Genomic DNA, 24,309 nt, shown 5'->3' with positions numbered 1-24,309 from the left:
TGCAACTGTCTTTATGTGGCATACTAGTTTTGTGCAGTCATTGGAACTGAGGAGCAGCTCACTGTGTAGAGTTGTAACCACATATGTACGTATCCACAGGGCCTCTATTTGGCATCTCTTTTGAGTGGAGTGTTATTGTGCTAGATTCTAGTATTTCTGTGATGTAATCAGTTGGCTGATTCAAAATAATAAAATATCTAAAACCATTGTATTCTATTATTCCTGGAAGCTTTGAATGAAATTCTGCAGAGTATTGTGGCATGGTGATACTTTTTGATTTGGACAAATGATCAGTGTGCATCCATCCATCTAGAGAGACAAATATGAAAATTTGTCTGGAAAGTCTGCCTTCAGACCTTGTATGTATTTACTAGTCCCTGCAAAACAACTTCCATTAGTGTATTTTCAGCAAGATGGTTGATAGGAAAGAGATGTACATGCCTCTTTTAAAAATGAAATCTACTATTTACTTGCTAGGAGTGAGTCACTTGTCAATTGACACTGAAATAATGGCCTAATTTCTGTGTTTCGTTGTTTTGATATTGTTTGTTAATCTAGATTGTTAATGTATTATCTGATTTATAGTTTTGACAGGGTTATTGTTGTATTTTAATGAGATAATATTGTTGCATTTTAATGAAATAATTAGTATATTATTTTTATCTGATGGCTTTTTAGATTGTACGTCATTAATCGTTTATGTTAATTTTATGATGTCTGTAAAGTGCCATGTAGATTTATGGTACTATATAAATAAACATTATTATTATTATTATTATTATTATTATTATTAATGTTGTAGGTATATAGCATAAGCATTTGGCATGCAGAACTATGCCACATCTCCTGTCTTTCCATACATCATACTGAAGGCATCTTTAGGGACTTTCCAGGGCTGCTCTGGAGGTCTAGATGATGTTGTGTATCTGGCTGCAAGGATATCAGATGCTTCACAGATGTCACCTGCTTTCTATTAGTCACTATGTGGCCGTGTTGAAGGCAGGCAACATGAAAAAGTTGAGTTTACAAGTACAAAAGTTTTGTTCATTGTGTGCAAGGTGATAGAAGATTCTGCAACATCCAAAAACTTGGGTGGACTTACATCTGTATGATTCATTAACAGGATGCCAGTTGATACATAGTGAAGTGACTGCAGTCATATATTTTGATGCCAAGACTATCCTTGTGTTGGTGGCTTTCTTCTGCACTGTCATTTTAGGATTATTAAAGTATCTTCCTCAACCATCACATTTACTAGACTCATAGTTTGTGAAGTAGGACTTGATACTTGGCCTCTGTGCCTTCAGCAACAGTAGGCAAAATACTGTACCGTACATAACTATGTGTTCATAGAATTGGGAACCCAATCCTTCTTTGTATATTCAGTAAATGCATAGATATTTGCATTAACATCACCTGAGAGCAAATGCCAGGGACTGTCACCTTGCTCCCTAATCCTATAGAAGTCTGGACATGTACTCTTAGGATGAGACCTGACCTTCTTTGCTCTGATCGTTATCATAATCACATCTTAAAGCATGACCTGCCTTTTATAGCTGCAGTGGACAAGATCCAGTTATGTATTTTTCCTGTATCCTGCTACAGCTTTCAACAGAATCAAGAGGGAAATCTCTCTCCCCATTGCCCTGCATGCTGTTGCCCTCTTTATATGCTTTAGCAACCTGCATTGGAGGGCTATTTATGTATTTATTGTTTAATATCATATTGAATTTGAGGCTGTTACTTAACATAAAACCTGAGAACGACAGTTGAGTCAATATTATTAATGGACATTTAAATGTTTAACATTGGAGACATGAATAATTGATTATAATAATTTGGAATTTAGTAGTGTTTTGTTAAATCATTGTTACCTTACAGTTTTTTGTAAGTCTTCATTTGTACTAAGTGAGAATTTTAAATTCTTAACCTTTTTGTTGTACTAATCAATTCATGAAGTAGTTTGGATTACTTGGAGAACTGAGCCAAATGAGTAACTAAATCTGAATCCAGACAAAATGGAGGTACTCACAGTAAAGGCCCCTATCCAGGTTTTGTGATACATTTACCAGTCCTAGATGAGGTCACACTCCCCTTAAAGAACTGTGACCGCAGTCTGGGAGTGCTCCTAGACTCGTTGCTCCAGATGACAAATCAGGTAAATGTGATGGTCAGAAGTGCTTGTGATTTGGCTGATAAGCTAGCTGCGTCCTTTCATGGAACCAAGAGACCTGGAAATTGTGGTACATGCACTGGTAACCTCACGATTCAACTTCTGCAATGCGCCTTGTGCCTAGTACGGAAACTTCAGTTAGTTCAGAATATGGCAGCCAGGCTGGTCACTGGAAAAACCAGAAGTGACCATATAACACCTATTTTAAAATTGCTCCACTGGCTGCCCATTGGTTTCCGGACGCAGTACGTGTTGGTTATGACCTTTAAAGCCCTACATGGCTTGGGTCCAACCTATCTACGGGACTGCCTCCTTCCGTACAATCTGCCCCACTCACTCAGGTCCTCTAGGAGTAGGGTTGCCATTAGTCCGGACCTCCAAACCTGGACAAATGTAGGACAAAATTTTCAAATGTAGGACCTTTTTTTGGGGGGGGGGTCCTACATTTGAAAAAGAGCCTCGCTGAGGGGAGGATTCCTTCTCCGCCTGGGCTCCGTTCTCAGCAAGGACGGAGCCCAGGCGGAGAAGGAATCCTCCCCTCAGGGAGGCTTTTTTTCCCCCGCCTGGGCTCCGTTTTTGCCGGCGGAGCTCAGGCGGGGAAAGAAGTCTGGCCTCGGTCTTTCCCTCCCTCGGCTCCAGCGGAGCCAAAGAGGGGAGGGAAGCCCACCGCCAAAGGAGAGAGGCCTACAGAGGCCTCTCTCTTTCCCCCGCCACCGCTGTTGCACACTTTGCAACAAAGCCCGGGGGCGGGGGAAATCCCGGGGGCGGGGCCAACCCGGGGTGGGACCGTGCGGACCCGCCCAAAACCAGGAAAGTCCCGCCCACAGGCGGGATATGGCAAGCCTATCTAGGAGGAATCTGTTACAGGTTGACTGCAACCACCCAGAGGACCTTTTCTTCAACCACTCCCGTAATATGGAAAGGCCTGCTAGAGGAGATCCGTCATAAAAAGGCTGTCAAGACAGATCTCTTCCGGCAGGCCTTTTCTGAATAGCTAACCCGGCCATCAACTGAATCTATCACTTCACTGATTATGCCGTAGCTCTATCTGCATGTTCTTATTTATTTTAATGGATGATTTTAATTGTTAATTTGTTTAATTAATGTTTTAGGGGAGGAAGGGAATTGCTGGGATGTTGGATTTTGTATGGTTTTTTAATTGTAACCTGCCTCGATTATCATTTGACAGAGAAGCGGGGCATAAATAAAGATTATTTATTATTATTATTATTATTATTATTATTATTATTAACTTGTTCTTACAGTTCAAAAAGCCACATATAAAACTAATGTCTAAAACAAAATCCAGTTTGAGAGTGCTTTAACTGGCCTAGCTCAGTGCTAGATAATCCTGAGAATTGTAGTTTGTGGTGGCACCAGAGGTCTCTGATAGAGAAGGCTAAATGTCTCACAAAATTACAGTTCCCAGAATTCTGTAGCATTAAGCCAGGACAGTTAAAGTTGTCTCAAATTGGATTATTTTTACAGCACAGAAAGCTGACAACACAGACAACACAGAATGCCTAAAATTGAAATTAATTGCCATTTCAGGGAAAAAAAGATCCTGCTGTTATAGTTGTAGAGTATTTCAACACAGGTATTTAATCTTTTACAATTCTCTATTTAATGCCCTTATTGAGAGATCTTACACAACCATTAGAACATTGGTTCCCAACCTTCCTAATGCTGCGACCCTTTAATATAGTTCCTCATGTTGTGGTGACCCAAAACCATGAAATTATTTTTGTTGCTACTTCATAACTGTAATTAAATATGTGTTTTCCAATGGGCTTAGCGACCCCCATGAAAGGGTCATTCGACCCCCCCCAAAGGGGTCCTGACCCACAGGTTGGGAACCACTGCATTAGAAGAAGCATCTTGGGGCTCTTTGTAAAGTAAGCTGGGTTTCTTTGTGGGGCTCTCATTCAATGTAAATATCAATAGCACCTTCCTTTCAGTGCTCTCTTCTCCTTTCCAAAGGAAGGGAAGGACACCTGGAAAAAAAAAACAGTTTGGCAACTTGAACTAGTTTTTTGTGGGTTTTTCGGGCTATGTGGCCATTTTCTAGAAGAGTTGATTCCTGACGGCCAGCATCTGTGGCTGACATCTTCAGAGAACTAGTTTATGTTCACCCATTTCTGGAACCTTTATGCAGATATTCAGCCAAATCGCTTGACTTTTTTCAGTCAACACCATTAGTAGCCTGATGAGCTAGGCCAAACACTATATTTTCTCATAATGTAATACAGTGCGCTTGCGTCATACGCAGGGAGAAGGGGGTGTCCCATAGGGAACAATGGGGTGTGCGCCCATGGGGCGTGTGCGTGCCGCTGCACCGCCATGTGCACAAGCCCCATTCATTTAAACGAGGCTCAAGCATAGGCAGAATTTACTTTATGCGGGAGAGTCCGGAAGAGATCCCCGCATAAAGTAAGGGCGCACTGTATTTTGCTATCTGTTGACTAATACAAGTTCAATTTCCCTTATCCAAAATGCTTGGGATCAGAAGTGTTTGGGATTTTGTAATACCTGTATTTGCATAGACTTGCATATCTTGGAGATGGGACCCATGTCTAAACAAAATTCTTTTATGTTTCATATACACCTTATACATATAGCCTGAGGGTAATTTTATGCACAATATGTTTAATAATATTGTGCATGAAACAATGTTTGTGTACACTTGAATCATTAGAAAGCAACGGTGTAATTAGCTTGTTGTCCCTTCCAGCTCTGAGATTCTATGATTGTACTTCAGCCACCTGTTAATTTTTTTGGGGGGAGGGGGGGTTGGAGTTTTTTGGATTTTGGATTTCTGGATGAGGGAGACTCAACTTGTTTCTTTGTATGGATCTGTAAATCAGAGGATGGGCATATGGTATTAGTAGTGGAGAGATGCTTTCCTTTTGGCTTTCAGATCTCATCACTTATAGTAAATTGTTTGAGGGATCATGTGTCTTACATATCATATTGACAATAGTGCTTTTTTCCTCTTAATTCTGGATCTTTCCCCATAAACAGATTTAGTCAGATCCTTCCAAAGAAGTCACCCACAAAGCACATAGGTTAAGAACTCATTGGCGAGATATAGACCGCCATATAGTACGTATAGAATACGTACAACATGGCGGCGCCCCTTCCACATGGGGGCCGCCATATTTACGTACTGGACACATAGCGTCCAGACGTGTCGTGATGCCTATGATGTTGCGAATGCGCCAGCGGCGCCTCGTGACGTCATAAAGGCACCGCAAAAAGAAGCTCCAAAATGGAGCTTCTTTTTTGCTCCGCGCGGGAGCCGTGCAGTTTGGCTGCTGCGGCTCCCTCGCGGAGCAAATGGCGCCGGTGGGAGACCGCCGCAAAGTGGCGGTCTATATCCCGCCATTGTCACTTATGAATCTGTGATACTTTTTAATACTAAACCCAACAAAAGTGGCACTAATATTATGCATATCATGATACTGTTGTACTTATTCCAACATAGCAGATGACTGGAATTTAGAGGTACTGGCTCCTTTGTATGGTTGCAGTCATATGTTGTTGTTGTTATTGTTGTGTGCCTTCAAGTCATTTTAGACGTATGGTGACCCTATCGCAGGCTTTTCCTAGCAAGATATGTTCAGAGGAGATTTCCCATGGCCTTTCCCTGAGGCTGAGAGCATGTGACATGTCCAAGGTCATCCAGTGGGTTTTAGGGCCAAACTGGGAATCAAAACCTGGTCTTCAGAGTCATAGTCCAATAGTCAAACAACCATACCATGCTGGCTCATATACCTATTGAAAATTTAAAGTATGGTGCAGTGTGTTTACCATTATTGTTTCTTTAAAGGTAAATGTTTCCTCTTGATGTGAATGTCTGAACACTGTTACCTTCCCACCAAAGTGATGCCTATTTATCTACTTGTATTTGTATGCTTTCGAACTGCCAACCTTAAGATCGTCCCAAGTTGGTGTCTTAACCACTAAGCCACCATGTCCCATTGTTTCTTTGCCACTCTTCAAAAAGGTTTCCCAGGCATCTTATAAAAACTGTATAAGAAAACCAAAATGCAGTTTATTTTCTATAAGTTACATTCTTAAAGCATAGTATAAAAAGCAGCATAATATCACAAGTACAGATAAAACAGATTGTATTGTATCAAAAGGCCTAGGTGAATAAAAAAAAAATCAAGACACACAGGTCCTTTCTCCAGTAACCACCCATCACATTTCAGACGGTGATGGTACCTGGAGAAGGGCCTTAGGTAAAGAAATAGTCATTTTAGGTACCCTGTTCCCAAGCCATAAAAGCTTTCAAGCTCAAAACCAGGACTTTGAATTAAGCCTGCCAATGGACCAGGAGCCAGTGCATTTGATGAAACACTGTGCTGCTCCTGTAGAATGGCTGAGTGAGCACAGGCCTTTAGAACAACAACTCCAGTTTGTGGGGAATGCTGCAGTCCAGCTATATGATGCAACTTTCAGTCTCTGCTGGAATTTGTATTAAGCTTTCTGGTCTGGAAAAACAAGTTTGTCTTTCTTGTTCCACACCCACTGACTGCATTTCTTTTCTTTTTTGGAAATGCTGCATCTCAGGAGAAGAAACATTATCTCCTTCTAATTCCCTTCTGTATTGCTGAACTGTTTCATCTGCTGCCTGGCTCTTGCTGAATTGAGGACAGATTGAGTATTCCATGGCCTCTTTGCTTTTTGAGGCAGCACAACTTTGGGAAGCTGCGTTTTGAAGGCTGGCACTAGCACACACTGAACATCTATTGTGCTGCTGGGATAGGGCATGGCTTTGCCATTTCAGCCCACTGCTGGCAAGACCCAGTTTCTCACAATCCTGGCTTTGTATTGCCTCTGTCCTGGAATGACGGATACGTGAGGCTTGCTTCGATGGCTATGGATCGAGTACAGTATGTTAACCCCTGTGGAGTTGCTATTCCTCTTGAAAAGCAGATTTGCAGTTCATGCAGCACTCCAAAGACCTCTTTTCCCCTTTCCCAGTGACAGCTCTTTAGACATTACCTTATTATCCTTTGTACAAATAATTTTGACTTGGAGAGGGAAAATTAGGTTTCCTTGTTTTATAATAACCTAGTTCTCTGCTACAGCCTGCCCTTGAACACAGGCGTTGTCTTACTTAAATTCCCTCATCAGCATAGGGGCATTATGTTAAGGAAAAAAAGTATTTAAATTTTATTTTTCTCTGTTGTGAGCATCAGTTCCTGATTGTGGCGATGTCCTTATTTTACATGTCCTGTTTCAATGGGTGGAACATGTATAAGTACACAGTTTTGAGAACATTTAACCTTGGCATTAGTGAGTCTTAGTAGATTTATCCTACTAACTCATATTCCTACAAATTTGATTTTTCACTATTGATGAAAAATGTCCCTGTGAAAATTCATGCTAGAAAAAAAGTAAGGTGGAATACAACTGAGATAGTATATGTGTGCCAAATCAGCTAAGAGCCTTATAATAAATAATAAATAATAAATTTATTATTTTTATACCGCCCTTCCATAGATCAGGGCAGTTCACAGCAAATATCAATAAAACAATTAAGAATACATAAAAACACCCCTCTCTCACTGACCCCTCCCCCTGGTAAAACGCCACCACCAGTGCAAGGGACAGTCCTCCGCAGTTCTGGGGAGCTTCTTCCCAGGTGACATGGGGGGGGGCAGCAGCAGAAGTAGTCCTCCACCAGCTCTCAGGCAGTCCCCGATGTTGCTGGGTCTGCCTGATGGCTCCCTTTGAGGCCGAGATGACAGTTGAAGAGGGAGGGGCCTCTTCCTTCAGGCAGTCCCCGATGTTGCTGGGTCTGCCTGATGGCTCCCTCTGAGGCCGAGATGACAGTTGAAGAGGGAGGGGCTTCTTCCTTCAGGAAATGTGCCATGAGAAAGTCTGTTACAAGATCTCTGCTTTAGCGAGTGACGAACTCATATGGCCCAAATTGGGCACCTTGGGAAAAGGGCTCTGTCAACACTTCAAGTTTCATGGTAAAAGTCTTTTCAGAAAACTCTCCTATCTAGGATTGAGAGAGTAGCAACACTGATCTGAAGGTTGCAGTTTAAAAATTGTGACCCTTTCATTATCCTAAAATGTACTGCTGTAGCAAGTAGATGAAAGATCAATAAGAGTACTTGTATTCCACAACAAATATGCTTTTTATCCTTCTTCCTTTCAGTTGGTAACATAACTTCATTTGTGTCTGATGGGTCTCTGTCCCTAGACCCCCTCCCCCCAGTTTATCTACATATACATCCTCTGCCATTCCTAATTACTCCCTTTTGGCTCTGCTTTATTCCACATCACTCTTTATCTACAAAAATGGTTTTTGTCTTTATGGATTAATTTTTTAAAGTAAGTAACAGTAAGTTGGGGAGGGTGACTAAGGAGTGTTAAGCATTCGAGGGGAACAGAAAACTTAGCAAGCATTCACTTTTTTTTCTATTGAGAAGGAATCATAGATAGGTGAAGTGCTCTTTTGTTATAACTGGAACTAAACAATCTAGTTTTAGATTCCTGCTGCCAACTAGTTTGGGTGTGTGTGTGTGTGTGTGTGTGTGTAAGAATGATGAGTGATGAACATGGTTCTTCATTATCATTTTTTAATTGCAAGTCAACCAAAGATTTTAAGATAGGCTCTTCAAAAACAAATGTCTTCTTAGCTCTTTTTTTTTAAAAAAAAGAAGTTGGGTTTTAGACATCTTTGGCATAAATAAGTCTGATAAATTTTTCACCATTTGTACTCTTTGTTTCTTCTTCTTGATTGCATATGTAGTAAGAACAGATGGCTTACCTATAACTGTGGTGCTTTAAGTCATCTGTGAACTCAATATATGGGTCGTTCTGCGTCTGTGCAGCCTGTTATCTGAAACTTCTGGAGTTTTGGTAGTAACCTTACCCTCTATTCTACCTGTGCTATGGATGGTTCCTGCTTAGATTTTCTCGGTTTATGTCCACTGTAGTGGAATCAAACAGTAAGGAGAAGAATGATGGTGGGGTGGAAGCTTGTGTGACTTTACAGATGGCTACTTGAATAACACACTCCTTGCAAAGAGATTCCCATCAGAAATGCACATGCAGCTGAATCTGCTCTGGTAAAACGACTCCAAACTTGTGTGGGCAAAGGCTTCTTAGCCATCTAGAGGATGAGAATAATACAGGTACCCTTGGTTAACAAAGCAGATGTGCTTGTGAGCATCACTTCTTTAACAGAAAATATGGTATTGGAGGTAGAAATAACATGGAAAGAATAGGGTTATGTTCCTACTACAAAAACAGGGCAAGCAGTTCAGCATGTTTCAGCAACCTTTTTATTCAAGTCTTTCAAATATGAAACAACCAGGTTAGCTAAACCTTGCAAACAGAAACATTTTGAACTTTGTAAAGACCACTTGAAGGCTTCTTCCGAAATGCACCCAGGGATGACTTTTTGTTTTAGCAACTTTTCTTATGATTTTCATTTTGGTGGCCAGACATACAGATCTTTGTTCTTAATGAGTTGAAACAGGCTAATCTTGTTCTCCTTTTCTTTGCTTTTTTGCAGTTCACACATACTCAGTAAGAAATCTTGGAGACAGTTCCTTTTTAGTTTTTTTGCTGTAGACAGTAGGATCAGCTAGAATAAAATCACACTGTTTCCCAGTTTAAGATTTATTCAATTCTTTACTGCAGACATGTTGCTGCAGCCTGATCCTAAATGTGTTTCTCCAGCCTTCCTTTACCATCTTCCCAATGCCAATGCTGCTGAAAAAATCTCCCATTTAGATGGAGGATAAGGAGGAAATGGGCACATAAAAGCACTCTGTAAAAAGGAACTGTTTGTCAGAGGCTTTGTTTGCCTGAAGTATGCCTGAATTGCTTTTAACCCATTTTGAAATGTTTTGAGAAGAGGCCTGATAGCATTTCCTCCTAGTCCTAGGGCAAACAATAGCCTCTGAGACTTCCTAAATTACCTAGGATAATTGATGTAAAAGGCTACTGCTCTTCTGACATCTTGGAAGTATGATGAATGTGTTTCTTTATTCACCTCATGACTTGAGGCAGCTATGAGTCTTTCTCAGTGCATATACAACATGAAAACAAATGATAACAACCACAATATACTTCTCTAATAGTATGTTTTCTGTAGCAAATACCACTCAAGAAATCTTCCCATTGCTTTCTCAAATGCTCTGTATTGTGTCCTTTATTCAGAGTGGTTCTTCCTTGATGTTTGAAGAAGCATTACAATTGGTCAGAATAGTCCCACAAGAACTTTTGTGCTATGTAAAGGATATAAATGCTGTCCAAAGTGAGTTTTATTCCCCATTTCAAAGGGATAGTACAATATAGGGAAAGAGAGGTATGGTTTATTTATCAATGAGCAGAAGTGAATGAACTTTATTTTCTGTGTGAAGCAGAATGTTTACTGTAGTTTACATGCTGTCTCAAATCTGTTGAACCTATCCACGTAACCATTTACTTTTTGCTCCATGGTTCTAGCTTCAGGTTTGCTCATATTATGCAATGTACTGAAGCAACTTTCTTCTGGTAGTATTGAAAGTGTTTGTGAGATAAAGAATCATAGAATCGTAGAGTTGGAAGAGACCGCAAGGGCCATCCAGTCCAACCCCTGCCATGCAGGAAATCACAATCAAAGCATCCCCGACAGATGGCCATCTAGCCTCTGTTTGAAGACCTCTAAGGAAGGAGACTCCACTACACTCCGAAGGAGTTTGTTCCACTGTCGAACAGCCCTTACTGTCAGGAAGTTTTGAGGTGGAATCTCTTTTCCTGTAGCTTGCATCCATTGCTCCAGCTCCTAGTCTCTGAAGCAGCAGAAAACAAGCATGCCCTCTCCTCAATATGACATCCCTTCAAGGAATTGTTGTAGTATTTATTTATTTATTTATTTCCGCCCCTTTCCCAAAACTGGGAATTGTCATCCCATATGACAATATAGTTTAAAGTGTTGAGCATAGCTTGAACTATGATGTTAAGGACCAATGAATCATCCCATAAACTAAAAGCCAGTCAACAGAGCCCTCTGACATCTTTATTATTTTCTTCCTCTTAGGTATGACTCGGGGAAAGATGGGTACATTGACCTTATGGAATTGAAGCTGATGATGGAGAAGCTTGGTGCACCTCAGACTCATCTGGGTCTAAAGAACATGATCAAGGAAGTGGATGAGGACTTTGATGGCAAACTGAGCTTTCGTGAGGTAAACATCAGCAGAAAATAAAATGCAGAATCAAATGTGGAACTTTGCTAACCCATCTATTTTGTCCATTCTCTGTGCGTGTCTGACTACGTTTTTTAAACACATGCACTCTTAAGTATTTTTGTTTTACCTGAACAAAAAACTTCAGCTTGTGAAATAGCTCAAGGTATGAATGAAATATGAAAAATGGGATTTTAGCAATACATTTATATTCTTACAGGAAGGTGCTTTTAATACAGGATGATATGATCCCTCAAAGTTCTGTCCGGCAGCCCTGCCCCACTGTTAATGCTGAGTGTCAGCTAAGGCGGTTTAGTGAACGTTGTCCAAAGTACACAACTTTAGTTTAGGTACTGTGGCATAGTTCTAGGAAAGAGAGAAATCCTGGAGAAAGCAGATGCCTCTTCCACACGTCCTATTCATATGTTCATAAGCATCCCATTAGGACTTGAAAGTCTGAAGTTATATTCACTTTTAAACATAATTTTCATCCTAGATTTCCCTTGTATGATTATACTGCGGACTAAGATAACCTGAGCCTGCTCTGTTGTTTCATAGCAGGAGAAGGAGTCTGTTCAAAAGTACTTTAGTACCGTGCTCAGAGGTGATTTAGAATCATGCATTATTACCAATGCATGGTTTGTTACCAAATCCAATTATCTCTATAGCTGTGTAAACAGGCTAGAACCTGTACTTGATGTGACTGTTTAAATGTCCTGTTTAGTACTTATAAATGTTCATGGCTAGATGTTTACATAAAAGCTAGGTAGTCTTCTGGTATGAAATTGAGGGGGTTGTATCTTTAAATGCAGCATAAAAATAATTTTAAATGAATTAATAATGAGGACCAAGGCGAAAGTAATGGCAAATGGTGTACAACTATCTCTTGGTTTGTTTTTTTACTTTGCTCAGGAGAAGTCTTCAAAGCAGATGTTTTGGAGTGTCCTTTTTCTATTCTGCGCATTGTTGATGTGTTCCTTCAAATAGTTTCTAACTTATGGTGACCATAAGGTGAACCTGTCACAGGGTTTTCTTGGCAAGTTTGTTCAGAGGGAGTTTGCCGTTGTCATCCTCTGAGACTGAGCAAGTGTGACTTGCTCAAACTCACCCAGTGGGTTCTAATGGTAGAGCCAGGATTTAAACCCTGCTTTCCAGAGTCATAGTCCTGTAAGCACTACACCACACTGGCTCCTACACTAGTGCATTACCACTTAGAAAGAAAGGTCCTGGCCACTATTGTCCATGTTTTACTAACTTCTAAAATTGATTCAATGATTACCAGCCTCCTTGGAAAACTCAACTGGTGAAGAATATAGCAGCTAAGCAGTTGATTATGGCTGACAGATATTGATGTATTACACTTGTATTAAGTAAGCTTTATTGGCTTCCAGTTCATAACCACAATTTAAAATGCTCCTCTTGATTTCTAAGTGCTGCTTTTCCCCCCATGAGCTCAAGGCAACATACATAGATCTCTTTCTTTCTACTTTATCCTATTACTCTGAAATATGTCAGGCTAAGAATGACAGGCATAAAGTTACCCAGTGTGTTCAGGAGGATGTAGAATTTGGATCTCCCTAGCCCAGCATTCCCACCAACTACACCAGTATAACAGTATAAACAGACCAGTATCAGAAGCTCTTGCCTGGGCGCCCTTGCTTGTAGCAATTTGGTAGCTAACATGCCAATTGGGGAACTTCCTTCCATAAGAGACTCACCTAGTGTTTTCATTATTAAGTTATTATATAGGACAGTGTCCTGTTTACATGTGCTTTCCATAGGTAAATGAATTGATTGTATTTGGTAGTGTGTGAGAGAATAAGGAAACTGCTGAACATACTGTAATTTCTACTTTTATGGCTGTTTATGTATAGCCACATGCTTTCTCACTTTAACCATACTTTTATGTTTTTATTGTACTGATAAGAGCTACCTAAATGTGAAGTCTATTGGAGATGTATTTCAAAGGCAGCATACTGAGTGGAGTACTACTAGATGGTTATTACCACCCAAGCAGTGGAAAAAAAGGCCAGTTATTTCAAGCAGTGGGAACCTTTACTGTGGAACAGTGGCTCTTCCAGCCTTTAAAACATTCCCAGAAAACTACTTCCTAACTAGGACATTATGGTATGGTCATCCCTCTCCTAATAAGACCCAGAGACCTCTCCCATGGTTTCTTTATAACTTACTGTGAATACTGTGTTTTTATGGTATTTTTCTTGACTTTCACCAAAAACAAATAGAGTAGAACGATTTTATCCAACTCTTCTTCTCTTATTCCCACCAATCACATTTAACAGATGCTTGGAACCAAGTTGTAGCAATCATTCTCTTTTACTCTTTCTTCCCCTCTTTTGTTCTGATATTACCAGCTGTTCTTTGAAGCTGAAGCAAAGGCTGTTCTTTCTTGGAGACTGCTTTTACTCCAGAGGAGGATAAGGAGCCCTGGTTTAGTTTTGGTTTGGCATGGATCAATAAACTGCCATCCAAGAACATGTCCTCTCTCATTTATGGATGTCTGAATTTTCCACTAGAAGGGGTCCTTAGTTCTTAATTTCCCCCACTGATGTCTCTTCTCCTGCACCCTATTGTGCCAAGTTTCTTCATATGATGCACGCAGCGACAGAGACAAAGCTATGTCAAGGTCAAGCATGAAATTGTGATCAATTTGTAGGATCTTTAAGGAAGCTATAAAGAACTAAAGCGGAAAGAGAAGGAAGATCAAGTGACCTTTAGTTATACTCTTTTCTCATTTGTGACCTTACTGCTAGTTAAGTATGCTTTTGCTTGTTCCCACCAGCTTGTACTCCTAACACAAACAATTGATTAACTTTAAAGATAGTTCTCTGCAGCATAGTAAATGTTATCTCTGGAGCTTCCCTTCCTCTGCCAACTAACAGCAACTTAACCAGTTTCAGCCAGGTTTTTAAAATATCAACAAGATTTGCTCAATAAGTCTTAAAGAGACAGTATATTATTCATACATTGCTGTAACCTGATATCAAGTTGCATTCAGATTTTCTGCTTATTACTTGCGGACCTTGATTTTGTTTTTACCTAGTTCTTACCAGAAAGTTCATTTTAATTTTTGAGAACAGTGCTATACTTCATCATGGAAAATGGAATAGAAATTACTTTAAATAAGTAAATAAAGAAGACAGTAAAAAGTACATTTTTTATTTCTTAGTGGAGTAGTACTGTGAGTTCTGAGAGTGAGCAAATAAACCAGGCCTAGAGACTTTCTTTGTAAGAAAACAACTTATTTCCCCTATCTTGAGCTCATGAATTGGCTTCAAAATAATGAATTGCTTGACATATAACATTTGAGGAAATTAAACTGCTTTTTCTGCATTTTAAAAATATGCATCAGGAAGAGGATGAAAGATATGATTTTGTGCTGATCTGAGAAGTCTATAAAAGGCTACAAAACTGCTCCACAGAGAAACCATCATATTATTCATACTGGAACCAACTGTAAGTTTATCCTAGACATAAGCAATTTGTACATGCTTGTGTTCTACCATCTGCACTGTAGTAGTTTAGCCACTAGCAACTGTAGGACAAGCTCATATTCTTCTGATTTCTAAATTGCTTCCAACTATGTTCCATCCCCACTTCATAGTAGAGAAAAAGAACTAACAGGAGTTCCCTAGTGTGGTGAAATAACTCTGGAACTTGTACAGCCCTTTCCTGTTGTATCAGTTACTTATTCCTGCTTGTCTTGACAAAGGACCATTTTAATGAAGTTAATTTTGTACTTTTGGCATTTTGAGTCCATCAATACATCACCAATTGCCTCCAAACCAGTGCACTCTACATTTCAAAGTGAATAAAGTGAATTTAAAGCCATGTGGCTGCTATTAACTTTCCTTCAACCAGAACAGTGATTAGTGCTTTTTCATATTTGCTGTTAAATATCTTGCTTGCTTGTTTATTTATTTATTTATTTATTTAGGGGAGTTACCTTAAAAAACTTGTGTCATTGAGGCTCATAAGATAGTGTCTGATCATCAGAATTCCATGGTGAATCTGCCATTAAGCACTGTAATATATGTTAACATTGTTTTATCATAATTCTCCAAAATTTTGTGACTATACTGGAAGAGAATATGATTTTATTCTATGGGTATTTGAAGAGCATAGATTGGTTGTATAGTTTGTAAAACCCTAAATTATATTCTTGAGCACATTCATGTCTTGTTAATTCTGTCCTGAATTATTGTGAGGATCTCTCCAAAAGCCACGTGGATTATGTGAATATGCTGAAATCTCTTGCCACTCATACACAGAGTCCCTTCTGTCCTTGTGCACAGAGATGATCTGGATTTGGCAACTTGTATCTATGACCTGTTCCCAGCTGTTTGGTGAGTCATTCCCACATGCTTTTTATTGGCTGGGTCAGCTGGTACAACAGCATATTTCCCTACTTGCCCAGCCAAATGGGGGAATTTGCTCACTTCTGAAGACTGAATTATTTTTCCACTCCTCTGCATCTGTCTTTCACAATATGCTTACCTGGTCTGAACTGGCAGACTCAAATCTGCAAAAGCCCAAGTTACCAACTTCTCTCTTTCAGTTAATCTCAGTGGTGGTACAAGATCCCTTTGCATATTAGATGAGAATGTTTTTGGGTATCAAGGGCTTCCTGCTGGTAGTGAATTTATGAAGAAGGTGGTGTTGGAACTGGGGGAAGGAATGACTGATACTGATATGGACCAAGCTTCAGGAAGTATTAAGTTTGTGGGACTGGACATACTGGAATTATAGCTTACATTTTATATGGTGTGATGGGTATGTAGGGCTTGACTGGGATGTTTTCAGTTAGCTGGACTTTTAATTATTTCTCTGTGCAAATCTACCAGTTCACAAAGCCCTTCTCCTTTTTTACATAAGGGCACTCACATGGACAAGCATGTGCTATGCTTCTTTCAATATGGTAGCTGTTTCTTCATTAATTGGATAAGAGACCATTGAAATTGGGGCACTCCATAGCTCAGTGGTAAAGAATGTGTTTTGAAAAAAGAAATGTATGTATGGCTTTATATCTAACAAATACCAAAAAAGATCACAGAAGGTTTATGTGGAGACGGAGGTTTCTTTAGGCAGCCAGGCTGTCTTTAAAACCAATACTTCAGTGTGAATCAGCACAGCTGCTTTAGACTGACATTCCTTTGACTGGTCAGCAGTCTAGTTGTGACATTTTGAATGAGCTGTAGTTTCTGAAAACTCTTTAAAGATAGCTTCACATACAATGTTTGGGTGAGATGTCAGTGCAAAGCAATCTGTGACTAGGGAGGGCTGCAGTTGTGTGACGGATTTTTGTCATATAGACCTTTTGGCCTCCAAGGACAAGGTTGGATTTAAAAGCACCCCTGACTGCAAAGTTGAGCCTTAAGAAAGAAGTGCACAGAATTGAACTTGGCTTTCTTGACCAGACAAAGCACCCACTGACAACAAAACCATTATGTCTGGGCTGAACGTTATGGGTCGGTGTTCATTTGATCTATTAGCAGTTGGAAATAGCGATTCAGTACATTTACAGCTTCACCTGAAATTGATGAAAAGGAAAATGAGGAACAAAATGGAACCCTATGGCAATCCTTCTGCTGATGAAATTGGATTTCAAATTTGATGTTAGATTTCATGTTTGAAACTTTGGATTTTAATTTCCAAAAGACGCACACATAATCATTGTGTTCATAATTATCGATAACAAAATTTTATTTTTTTCCTGCCTCTCCTCAAGGTGGGGGTACATGTTAAAATACAAAACAATTAAAAACACATAAATGAACAGTTAAAACACAATACTATAAAATCATTAAAATGCACTCATAAACATTCATATACAGATTAAAAAGTCATGATCTGAAATTGACTGGATAGGCCTGCAGGAAGAGATGTGTCTTTAATGCTGTTTCAAATACTGTCAGCATTTTTAGCTGTTCTGTCTCATTCCACAGTCTGGGGGTAGCAGATGAAAAAGTCCTCTGAGAAACTGTTGCCAGTCTAGTCCTTGCTGGTTGGAGCAAACATTTCCCAAATGATCTGACTGTACAGGGTGGATTGTACGGGAGAAGGCAATCCTGTAGGTAACCTGGACCCAAACCATGTAGGACTCTAAAGGTGTAACCAAAACTTTATAGTTTGCTCAGAAATTAATTGGCAGCTAATGGAGTGATTTTAAGATTGGTGTAACGTGATCACTCTGATGAATCCGTAATCAGTCTGGCTGCCATATTCTGAACCAGCTGGAATTTCTGGACTTGGTACAAAGGTAGCCCAAGGTATAACACATTGCAGAAGTCCAGTCTTAAGGTTACCAGCACACCTACTACATCTTTAGGTCCTCTGATTCTAGAAAGGGGTGCAGTCGGCATATCAGCTGAAGCTGATAACAGGCCCTCCTGACCCTTGCATCTAGCTGAGCTGACATTTAGAGGGACGGATCCAGGAGCACCCCCATACTGTGAACACAGTCTTTCAGGGGGAGTGTGACCCCATTCAGAACTGGTTGACACACCTCCAGTTCTGGATTAGGGCCCTTGATAGTAAGCAACTCTGTCTTGTCTGGATTCAGTTTCAATTTGTTTTCTTTACCCAACCCATTCCCTCTTCCAAGCATTCATTTAGAGGATACTTAGGCCTGTTACAGGCCCCATACAGACAGGCCAAAATAAGTCTGCTTCGGGTCACTTTGGAGGTATGCTGTTTCAATGATGCATGCGTACTAAGAGTCCTGAAGCCGTGCCAAAGCCATGATCCAGTCCTAAGGACTAGAGCGCAGCTTTGGCACAGCTTCTGGACTCTTAGGACGCATGCATCATTGAAACAGCATACCTCCAAAGTGACTCAAAGCAGCTTTATTTTGGCCTGTCTGTATGGGGCCACAGACTGCCAAAATAAAGCTGCTTCGGGTCTCTTTGGAGGTATGCTGTTTAAATGATGCATGCATCCTAAGAATCCGGAAGCTGCACCAAAGCTGCACTCCAGTGCTTAGGAATGGAGTGTGGCTTTGGCGCGACCTCCGGACTCTTAGGACCCATGCATCATTTAAATAGCATACCTCCAAAGAGACCCGAAGCAGCTTTATTTTGGCAGTCTGTAACAGGCCATAGTACCCTTAGCTGAAGCTGTTTTTGAAGGCATGGAGAAGTATATTTGGGTGCCATTAGCTAACTGATAACATTCCGCCCCATGCCTAAGGATGATCTCTCCAGTAGTTTCTGTAGATATTGGATAGTTTTGGGGATAGAATGGCACCTTGAATCCCTTCTGAATTTTGCTACCTGATTTTTAGCCATTTGCCCATCTGCTTCATTCACTCCAATAAAGTAACGCTGGTCAGGCACTTCTAACTTAGAAGTGAATGTGTTGTTTTTACAGAGTTAGTGAAGCATTTACAGAAATTGCTGCCATGCTGATAATGCACTCAGGAAACTACCAATATCAATCTGCTTCCAAGGATCTATCATTTTCATTAGTGTCCTGCTTTTGCAGACAAAAGCCACAGTGATTTGACTATGAATTTTAAAACTATATTGTGGCAGCTTTATTCTCAAGCCATAATAAGATTACAAAACCTAGAACAAGACCTGCAAGGTCTAGTGAGCAATTTTGAAATAGATTATAGACAGTACTTAGGTATGCAGACCAATGGTCTGTCTTGACAGGAGATGGCTTCATAATTGTTTACAGTTTTCCAGCTGCAGGAAAGTTTAAGTTATGTGCCTTGCATCAGGAGTCGAATGATACTCTCGAAGAGGAATTCAGATATAGGGTGTGTTAGCCAAGTCAAAGAGCCTCTCCCTATCTCCACCCTTTCCCAGTTTTCACTCTCTCTGTGAGTAATGGCCACATCATGACAATGCCTTTATTAGAGATGTGTTGAGATTAAGAATGTGATTCAGTACAAGTTCTGCACTGTCACAGCAAAACTTGCAGGCAGTTGGTGAATAAACATATTATGTGTGTGGCTTGAAAATAGCCAGCAGTTTCATTATATTCCCTCACTTATTCCCAGGGGATTTTGGGAGTCTTTCAATTTCTGTTTCAAATGCCATATTAGTGAGCAGCTGGGGAGAAAACGTGGGAACAAAAGGTTCTGCCAGATGCCTAATTTCCTGGATGTAGTTTCTAGCATGCTGAGACTCTGCTGTCCTCTAGTGAAAGAATATGATCTGTGTACATGGAATGAACAGTGACATCAATACTAAGTGTATACGGGTAAACTTAAATGACTTGTAAGTAGCACTTGCTATAATTACTTCTCTGATTTGTAGACACACCTCTCCTGGTTCCTTGTTGGTAAAAATAAAATAAAAGATTGGGAGATCAAACCATGAATCCTCTGCATTTCATCAGTTTTGGCTTAAATAAGTATATTTCTGGCTCAGTAGAGAATGGAATGCTATTCTGCTGCAACTCCCCATTATAAAAGTGTAAGCTCATACTATATTAAACTTTTTTCTGTTACCTTTTCCAAATAATTATTTTTCACACTTTCTCTTTTCTTTAGTTCCTATTAATTTTTCACAAAGCTGCAGCTGGGGAGCTCGAAGAAGACAGTGGTTTGATGGCTTTGGCTAAACTCTCTGAAATAGATGTTGCCCTTGAGGGAGTAAAAGGAGCCAAGAATTTCTTTGAAGCAAAGGTATGAACAAGAGCTTTGAATCTTGTGACAGTGGGAGAAGAGAGTATATAACGGCTGGAAAGTTCTGCTGGTACAACTCCATAGGATTGTTGAGAGGTGGCACACTTGAGGGGGCAAGAAGTGGAGCTGTGCCCGAATGCCTCACTGGGAGCATTCTTGATCGTAGTGCTGCCAGGGAACCCACATGGAGCTGCTTGCTACTTATACAAGCTCATTAAAAGCATATTTGGCATTGCAACTAGCAGTTGCAGTAATGTAATGCATGGCACTTCTGGAGCATAATGCTCCACAAATCAACACTCTTCTGGCCTTAGACTGTAATCTCAAATAGTTTTCTAATGAAATAAGCACCACTGAACACAGTGAGACTTACTTATGAATTAGCATGTGCATAGAAGAAAGAGTCTGGCTTTCTACAAATTATTATGCTTTCCTTGAACTAATGGGTCTGTCAGATGAAACACAAATCCATTTCACAGGGCGTGTTCAGAAGTACATAATACATGATCATTTTATATATATATATATATATATATATATATATATATTCAATTGGACACTCCTTTCTTCGAGATCAAGTTCAGGATAAATGTGTTCTATGTGTTTGTGACAGAGTCTAGCTGTATGCAACTCTGCATATAATCAGTAACATTATAAACTCCTCTCACCAAGTATTTTTTTTTAAAGTGACCTATTTTACATTTTAATTGGAAAAAGCCCTTTACACTGTGAAAGGAAATGTGCTGTAATGCTGGTTTTTCTTCTACTGGTAACTTGTTGTGAGGATTTCTGAATGAAGTTGTAATGTTAGGCCTTCAGTGTAATATGGGCGGAATACATACCTCCATTTTGTAGCGTGGTGGCAGCAGCAGTAGGGTTAGGGAGCACGCACCATTCACACGCTCCCTAACCCTAGTACGTACTGGGAGTGAAAAATGGTGGTGCCCTGTCTACATGGGCAGCACCATTTTGACGTGACGGATGCCTAGCGTCCGCATGTCCCGGCATGCTTGTGATGCAGCAAGTGTGCAATTGGCGCATTGTGGTATCAAAAGCGTGCTGCGAGATGAACCCGCTTTTTGTGCGGTTTGGCCACTGCGGCTCCCTCACGGAGCAAACCAGGGCGGCGGGAGACCGCCCTTTTTGAGCGGTCTGTATCCCACATGGTTAGCATCTGCAGGACTTTTAAAACATTGTAGTCTTGGAGAAATAATAGAAGTTGCTAATAATAATACTGGGTTATGATAATGTCATCTGTATGTAGGTGATGCAATGTGTATACAGTGGTGCCTCGGGTTACGAAATTAATTCGTTCCGCGGCCGCTTTCGTAACCCGAAAAGCCTTCGTAAGCCGAATTGCCATAGGCGCTAATGGGGGAAAGCCGCGATTCCGTGCGAAAAAGCCGAAAAAAGCACCAAAAGTTTTTTCGTAACCCGAAAAAACATTCGTAACCCGGAACAATGATTCCCTATGGGATTTTTTCGTATCCCGAAAATTTCGTAACCTGGGTATTTCGTATCCCGAGGTACCACTGTACTTTATACCAGTCCAGGCCAAGAGATCAGGACCATCAGCGTGTACATCAGCTTTAAACCAAGCTGATGGTACTAATCTTTTTGCTTGAAATATTATTATGTATTATGTTTATACTCTGCCTTTTCTACTGATAGCTCAGGACAGCTAATGAGGAAATGTATCTTTCATCTCCTGATCCTTGCCTTGTGTTACCTATCTACTGCTGTATTTTAGGTTCAAGCTTTGTCTTGTGCCAGCAAGTTTGAAGCAGAAATAAAAGCAGAGCAAGATGAGCGAAAGCGTGAGGAAGAGGAAAGAAAGCACCGCAGAGCAGCATTCCGAGAACTCAAGTCAGCATTCAGTCAATAACTGGGACAATCTGTCTGTCACTTGTGACTGGAGTACATTCTTAAAAATCTTGCCTTTGGCTAGCCATTCACCTGCAGAGGAAACAAAACTGATTTGAATCTATTTGCCAAAAAACAAACAAAAATTCTCCTAACTAAAAGCTGGAGGATATGCCATTTATAGTGGTATTCAGATTGATGCGAATACTAAAGAGTGGCCAAGGTGACCCTTTCATTTTAGTGGGCATTGGTTTGGGGAAATCAAATTCCTTAATTTTAAGCCTCCAGAAAGAATGTAGGAGCATCTGAGAAGTAACAGGATCCTGACCAATTGCATTTTGAGGTTACAATTTTTTTCTGTCATTCTGAATGTCTCTGTCTATATAATTTTCTTTTAACTTTCCATTCTGTATACCTTTTTGCCTCTTCCTAATTTTCACAAAACTAATTTCTTGCTTCCCAACAAACAGGGTATTCTTATGGGCACACATCATAACCTTTTCATTCATACAGAAATGTCCCAGTGGCTAGTTGCCCCCCTTTGTGCTTCTTACCCTAGAAAAAACTGTTCCCAGTAATGGATCAGTTAGTAGATATTGGCAAGGCATGAATGGCAGACACTTCCTCTCATGAAAGGAGTTTTTTGCCAATTTTTTCCACTAGCCTTACGATTACTGCAGCTTTTCTTTAATCCCCAGCAACAGATTTTCAGGGGATACAAGGGCCAGAAGATGCAAAGAGGTGTTAGGAAAGCCATGTTGCATGGACAGTATTCTACTTACACTATCTAAACCCAGGCCTGTCAAATATTTGTCACATATATTTTGCTCAAAGGCATTGAAGTCAATGTTCAGTTTTTCCCTTTCCATGTATACACAAGTGGCCATATTCTAAAGAAACAGTGCTACTAATGGTACTGTCTATTTCTCAGGCCACATTCCATGCTTCTGCATGAGTTCATAGCTCATTTCTTTCTTTTTTTTATCTATTGGGTTTTAAGAAGCAAGAAAACATCCATCAATAAGTCATTTAGGGATATGTATAATACGTTTTGGGGACAAATTATCTTTCTGTCTTGTAAATCTTCTTCTTGTGGACATACGTGGGAAGGCAGCAACTTCTGTAGTCACCACTTACATAAAACTGCCACTTTCATCGGTTTCTGCTTGCAAGGAGAAATACATTCCAAATACAGATTATGGCATGTTATACTGTTCAACAAGCTTGTATTATATTCACAGTTTACACTTATGTATATATTTCACATACTTAGAAAACAAGAATGCCCTCCTGTGTTCAGATCACAAACCAGATATCTTCTTTATTTTGACTTCTTTTTTTAGCTTTTTACACTGTGACACTAAACTGTGAGTCCTGAATAATTAAAGGGAGCCCATTTAATAATGGGTGGGAGAATTGCTAACCAATTAAAACTGTATTTTCAAATCCTCAGATTATATTTGATAAGAATCCCATGTTTTAGCTAAAAATATTTATAATAAATGTTTTTATACATTACAAAGTTGGAATTATTATTTCTTTTCTCTTGCTTAGTTGTGGAAATAAAACTTTTTAAAACTTGACTGAGGCTAACTTGATTTTCTTTGTTCTGTTTCAGAGTAAAGGGGTGGTTGGCTGCACTTCTACTGTGGAAAAATCTTTCTGCGCTTTATCCCAATGTCAGAAGTTTTAGGTTATTGAATATAGAATGTTTGCTGTAATACTGATTGGGGTACTTACTCAAAAGCTGATATGGTTAATTTTCACTGATCCAAGATTCCACCAACCAGCTCTCTCTTGTTTTTATAAGTGCCAATCTTAGGTTTAAAATCTTAGGTCTAGTTATTTGTAATTTTTTACATTGCCGGTAAAAAAATGATATAATGGGATTTGAATCAGTTTTCTACTTGTAGAACCATTTGAAATTTTTTAGGTAAGGTGTAGAGAGACTGTTTTTGTATGAATTCTTATTTTGACAAAATACTTTGCTAACTGTTTTTTTTTAAAGTATAATTTCCTTAAGGAATGCCTGCTTAAGAAAAAAAGCCAAGGCAGCCATCCTTAGTCATATTTTATTGAGTGATTCTTCAATGAACAGGTTGTGTAGCTCATAATAATAATAATCCTTTTATTTGAGCGCCACCTACTGAAAGATGAGTGAGCATTTTACTAATACATGCATGATACTTCTTTTAGAGGTCCTAAATACCCTGGCCTTTGGGCAATTTGCATGCTCTGAACCGCAGGGGAAGGCAATGGCAAACTTCCTCTAAACAAATCTTGCCAAGAAAACTCTGTCATAGGGTCACCATAAGTCAGAAACAATGTGAAGGCACACAACAACAAAGACACTTGAAGGTGTTATAGGTGGTATCCAGACCGGTGCAAAGCACCGGCCTGGATACGTACTAGCGTTCCCT

The 24,309-nt window shown here is 39.9% G+C and overlaps 1 protein-coding gene across 3 annotated transcripts in view; it reads left to right on the top strand.

Annotated features, from left to right (window-relative positions):
* EFHD1 (EF-hand domain family member D1) overlaps positions 1–23,472 on the top strand; it is a 52,241-nt gene extending 28,769 nt beyond the window's left edge. For all 3 annotated transcript variants that reach the window (XM_042459447.1, XM_042459448.1, XM_042459449.1), the window contains 3 exons: positions 11,226–11,373; positions 19,892–20,026; positions 21,777–23,472. In XM_042459447.1, the coding sequence (XP_042315381.1) occupies positions 11,260–11,373; positions 19,892–20,026; positions 21,777–21,911 (384 nt within the window). In that variant the 5' untranslated portion in view covers positions 11,226–11,259 and the 3' untranslated portion in view covers positions 21,912–23,472. The remainder of the gene's footprint in view (positions 1–11,225; positions 11,374–19,891; positions 20,027–21,776) is intronic.
* The last annotated feature ends 837 nt before the right edge of the window (positions 23,473–24,309 follow it).

Source organism: Sceloporus undulatus, chromosome 3, assembly GCF_019175285.1.
Source record: "Sceloporus undulatus isolate JIND9_A2432 ecotype Alabama chromosome 3, SceUnd_v1.1, whole genome shotgun sequence".
Lineage (NCBI taxonomy): Eukaryota > Metazoa > Chordata > Lepidosauria > Squamata > Phrynosomatidae > Sceloporus > Sceloporus undulatus.
This window is presented reverse-complemented; position numbering and strand designations above follow the sequence as displayed.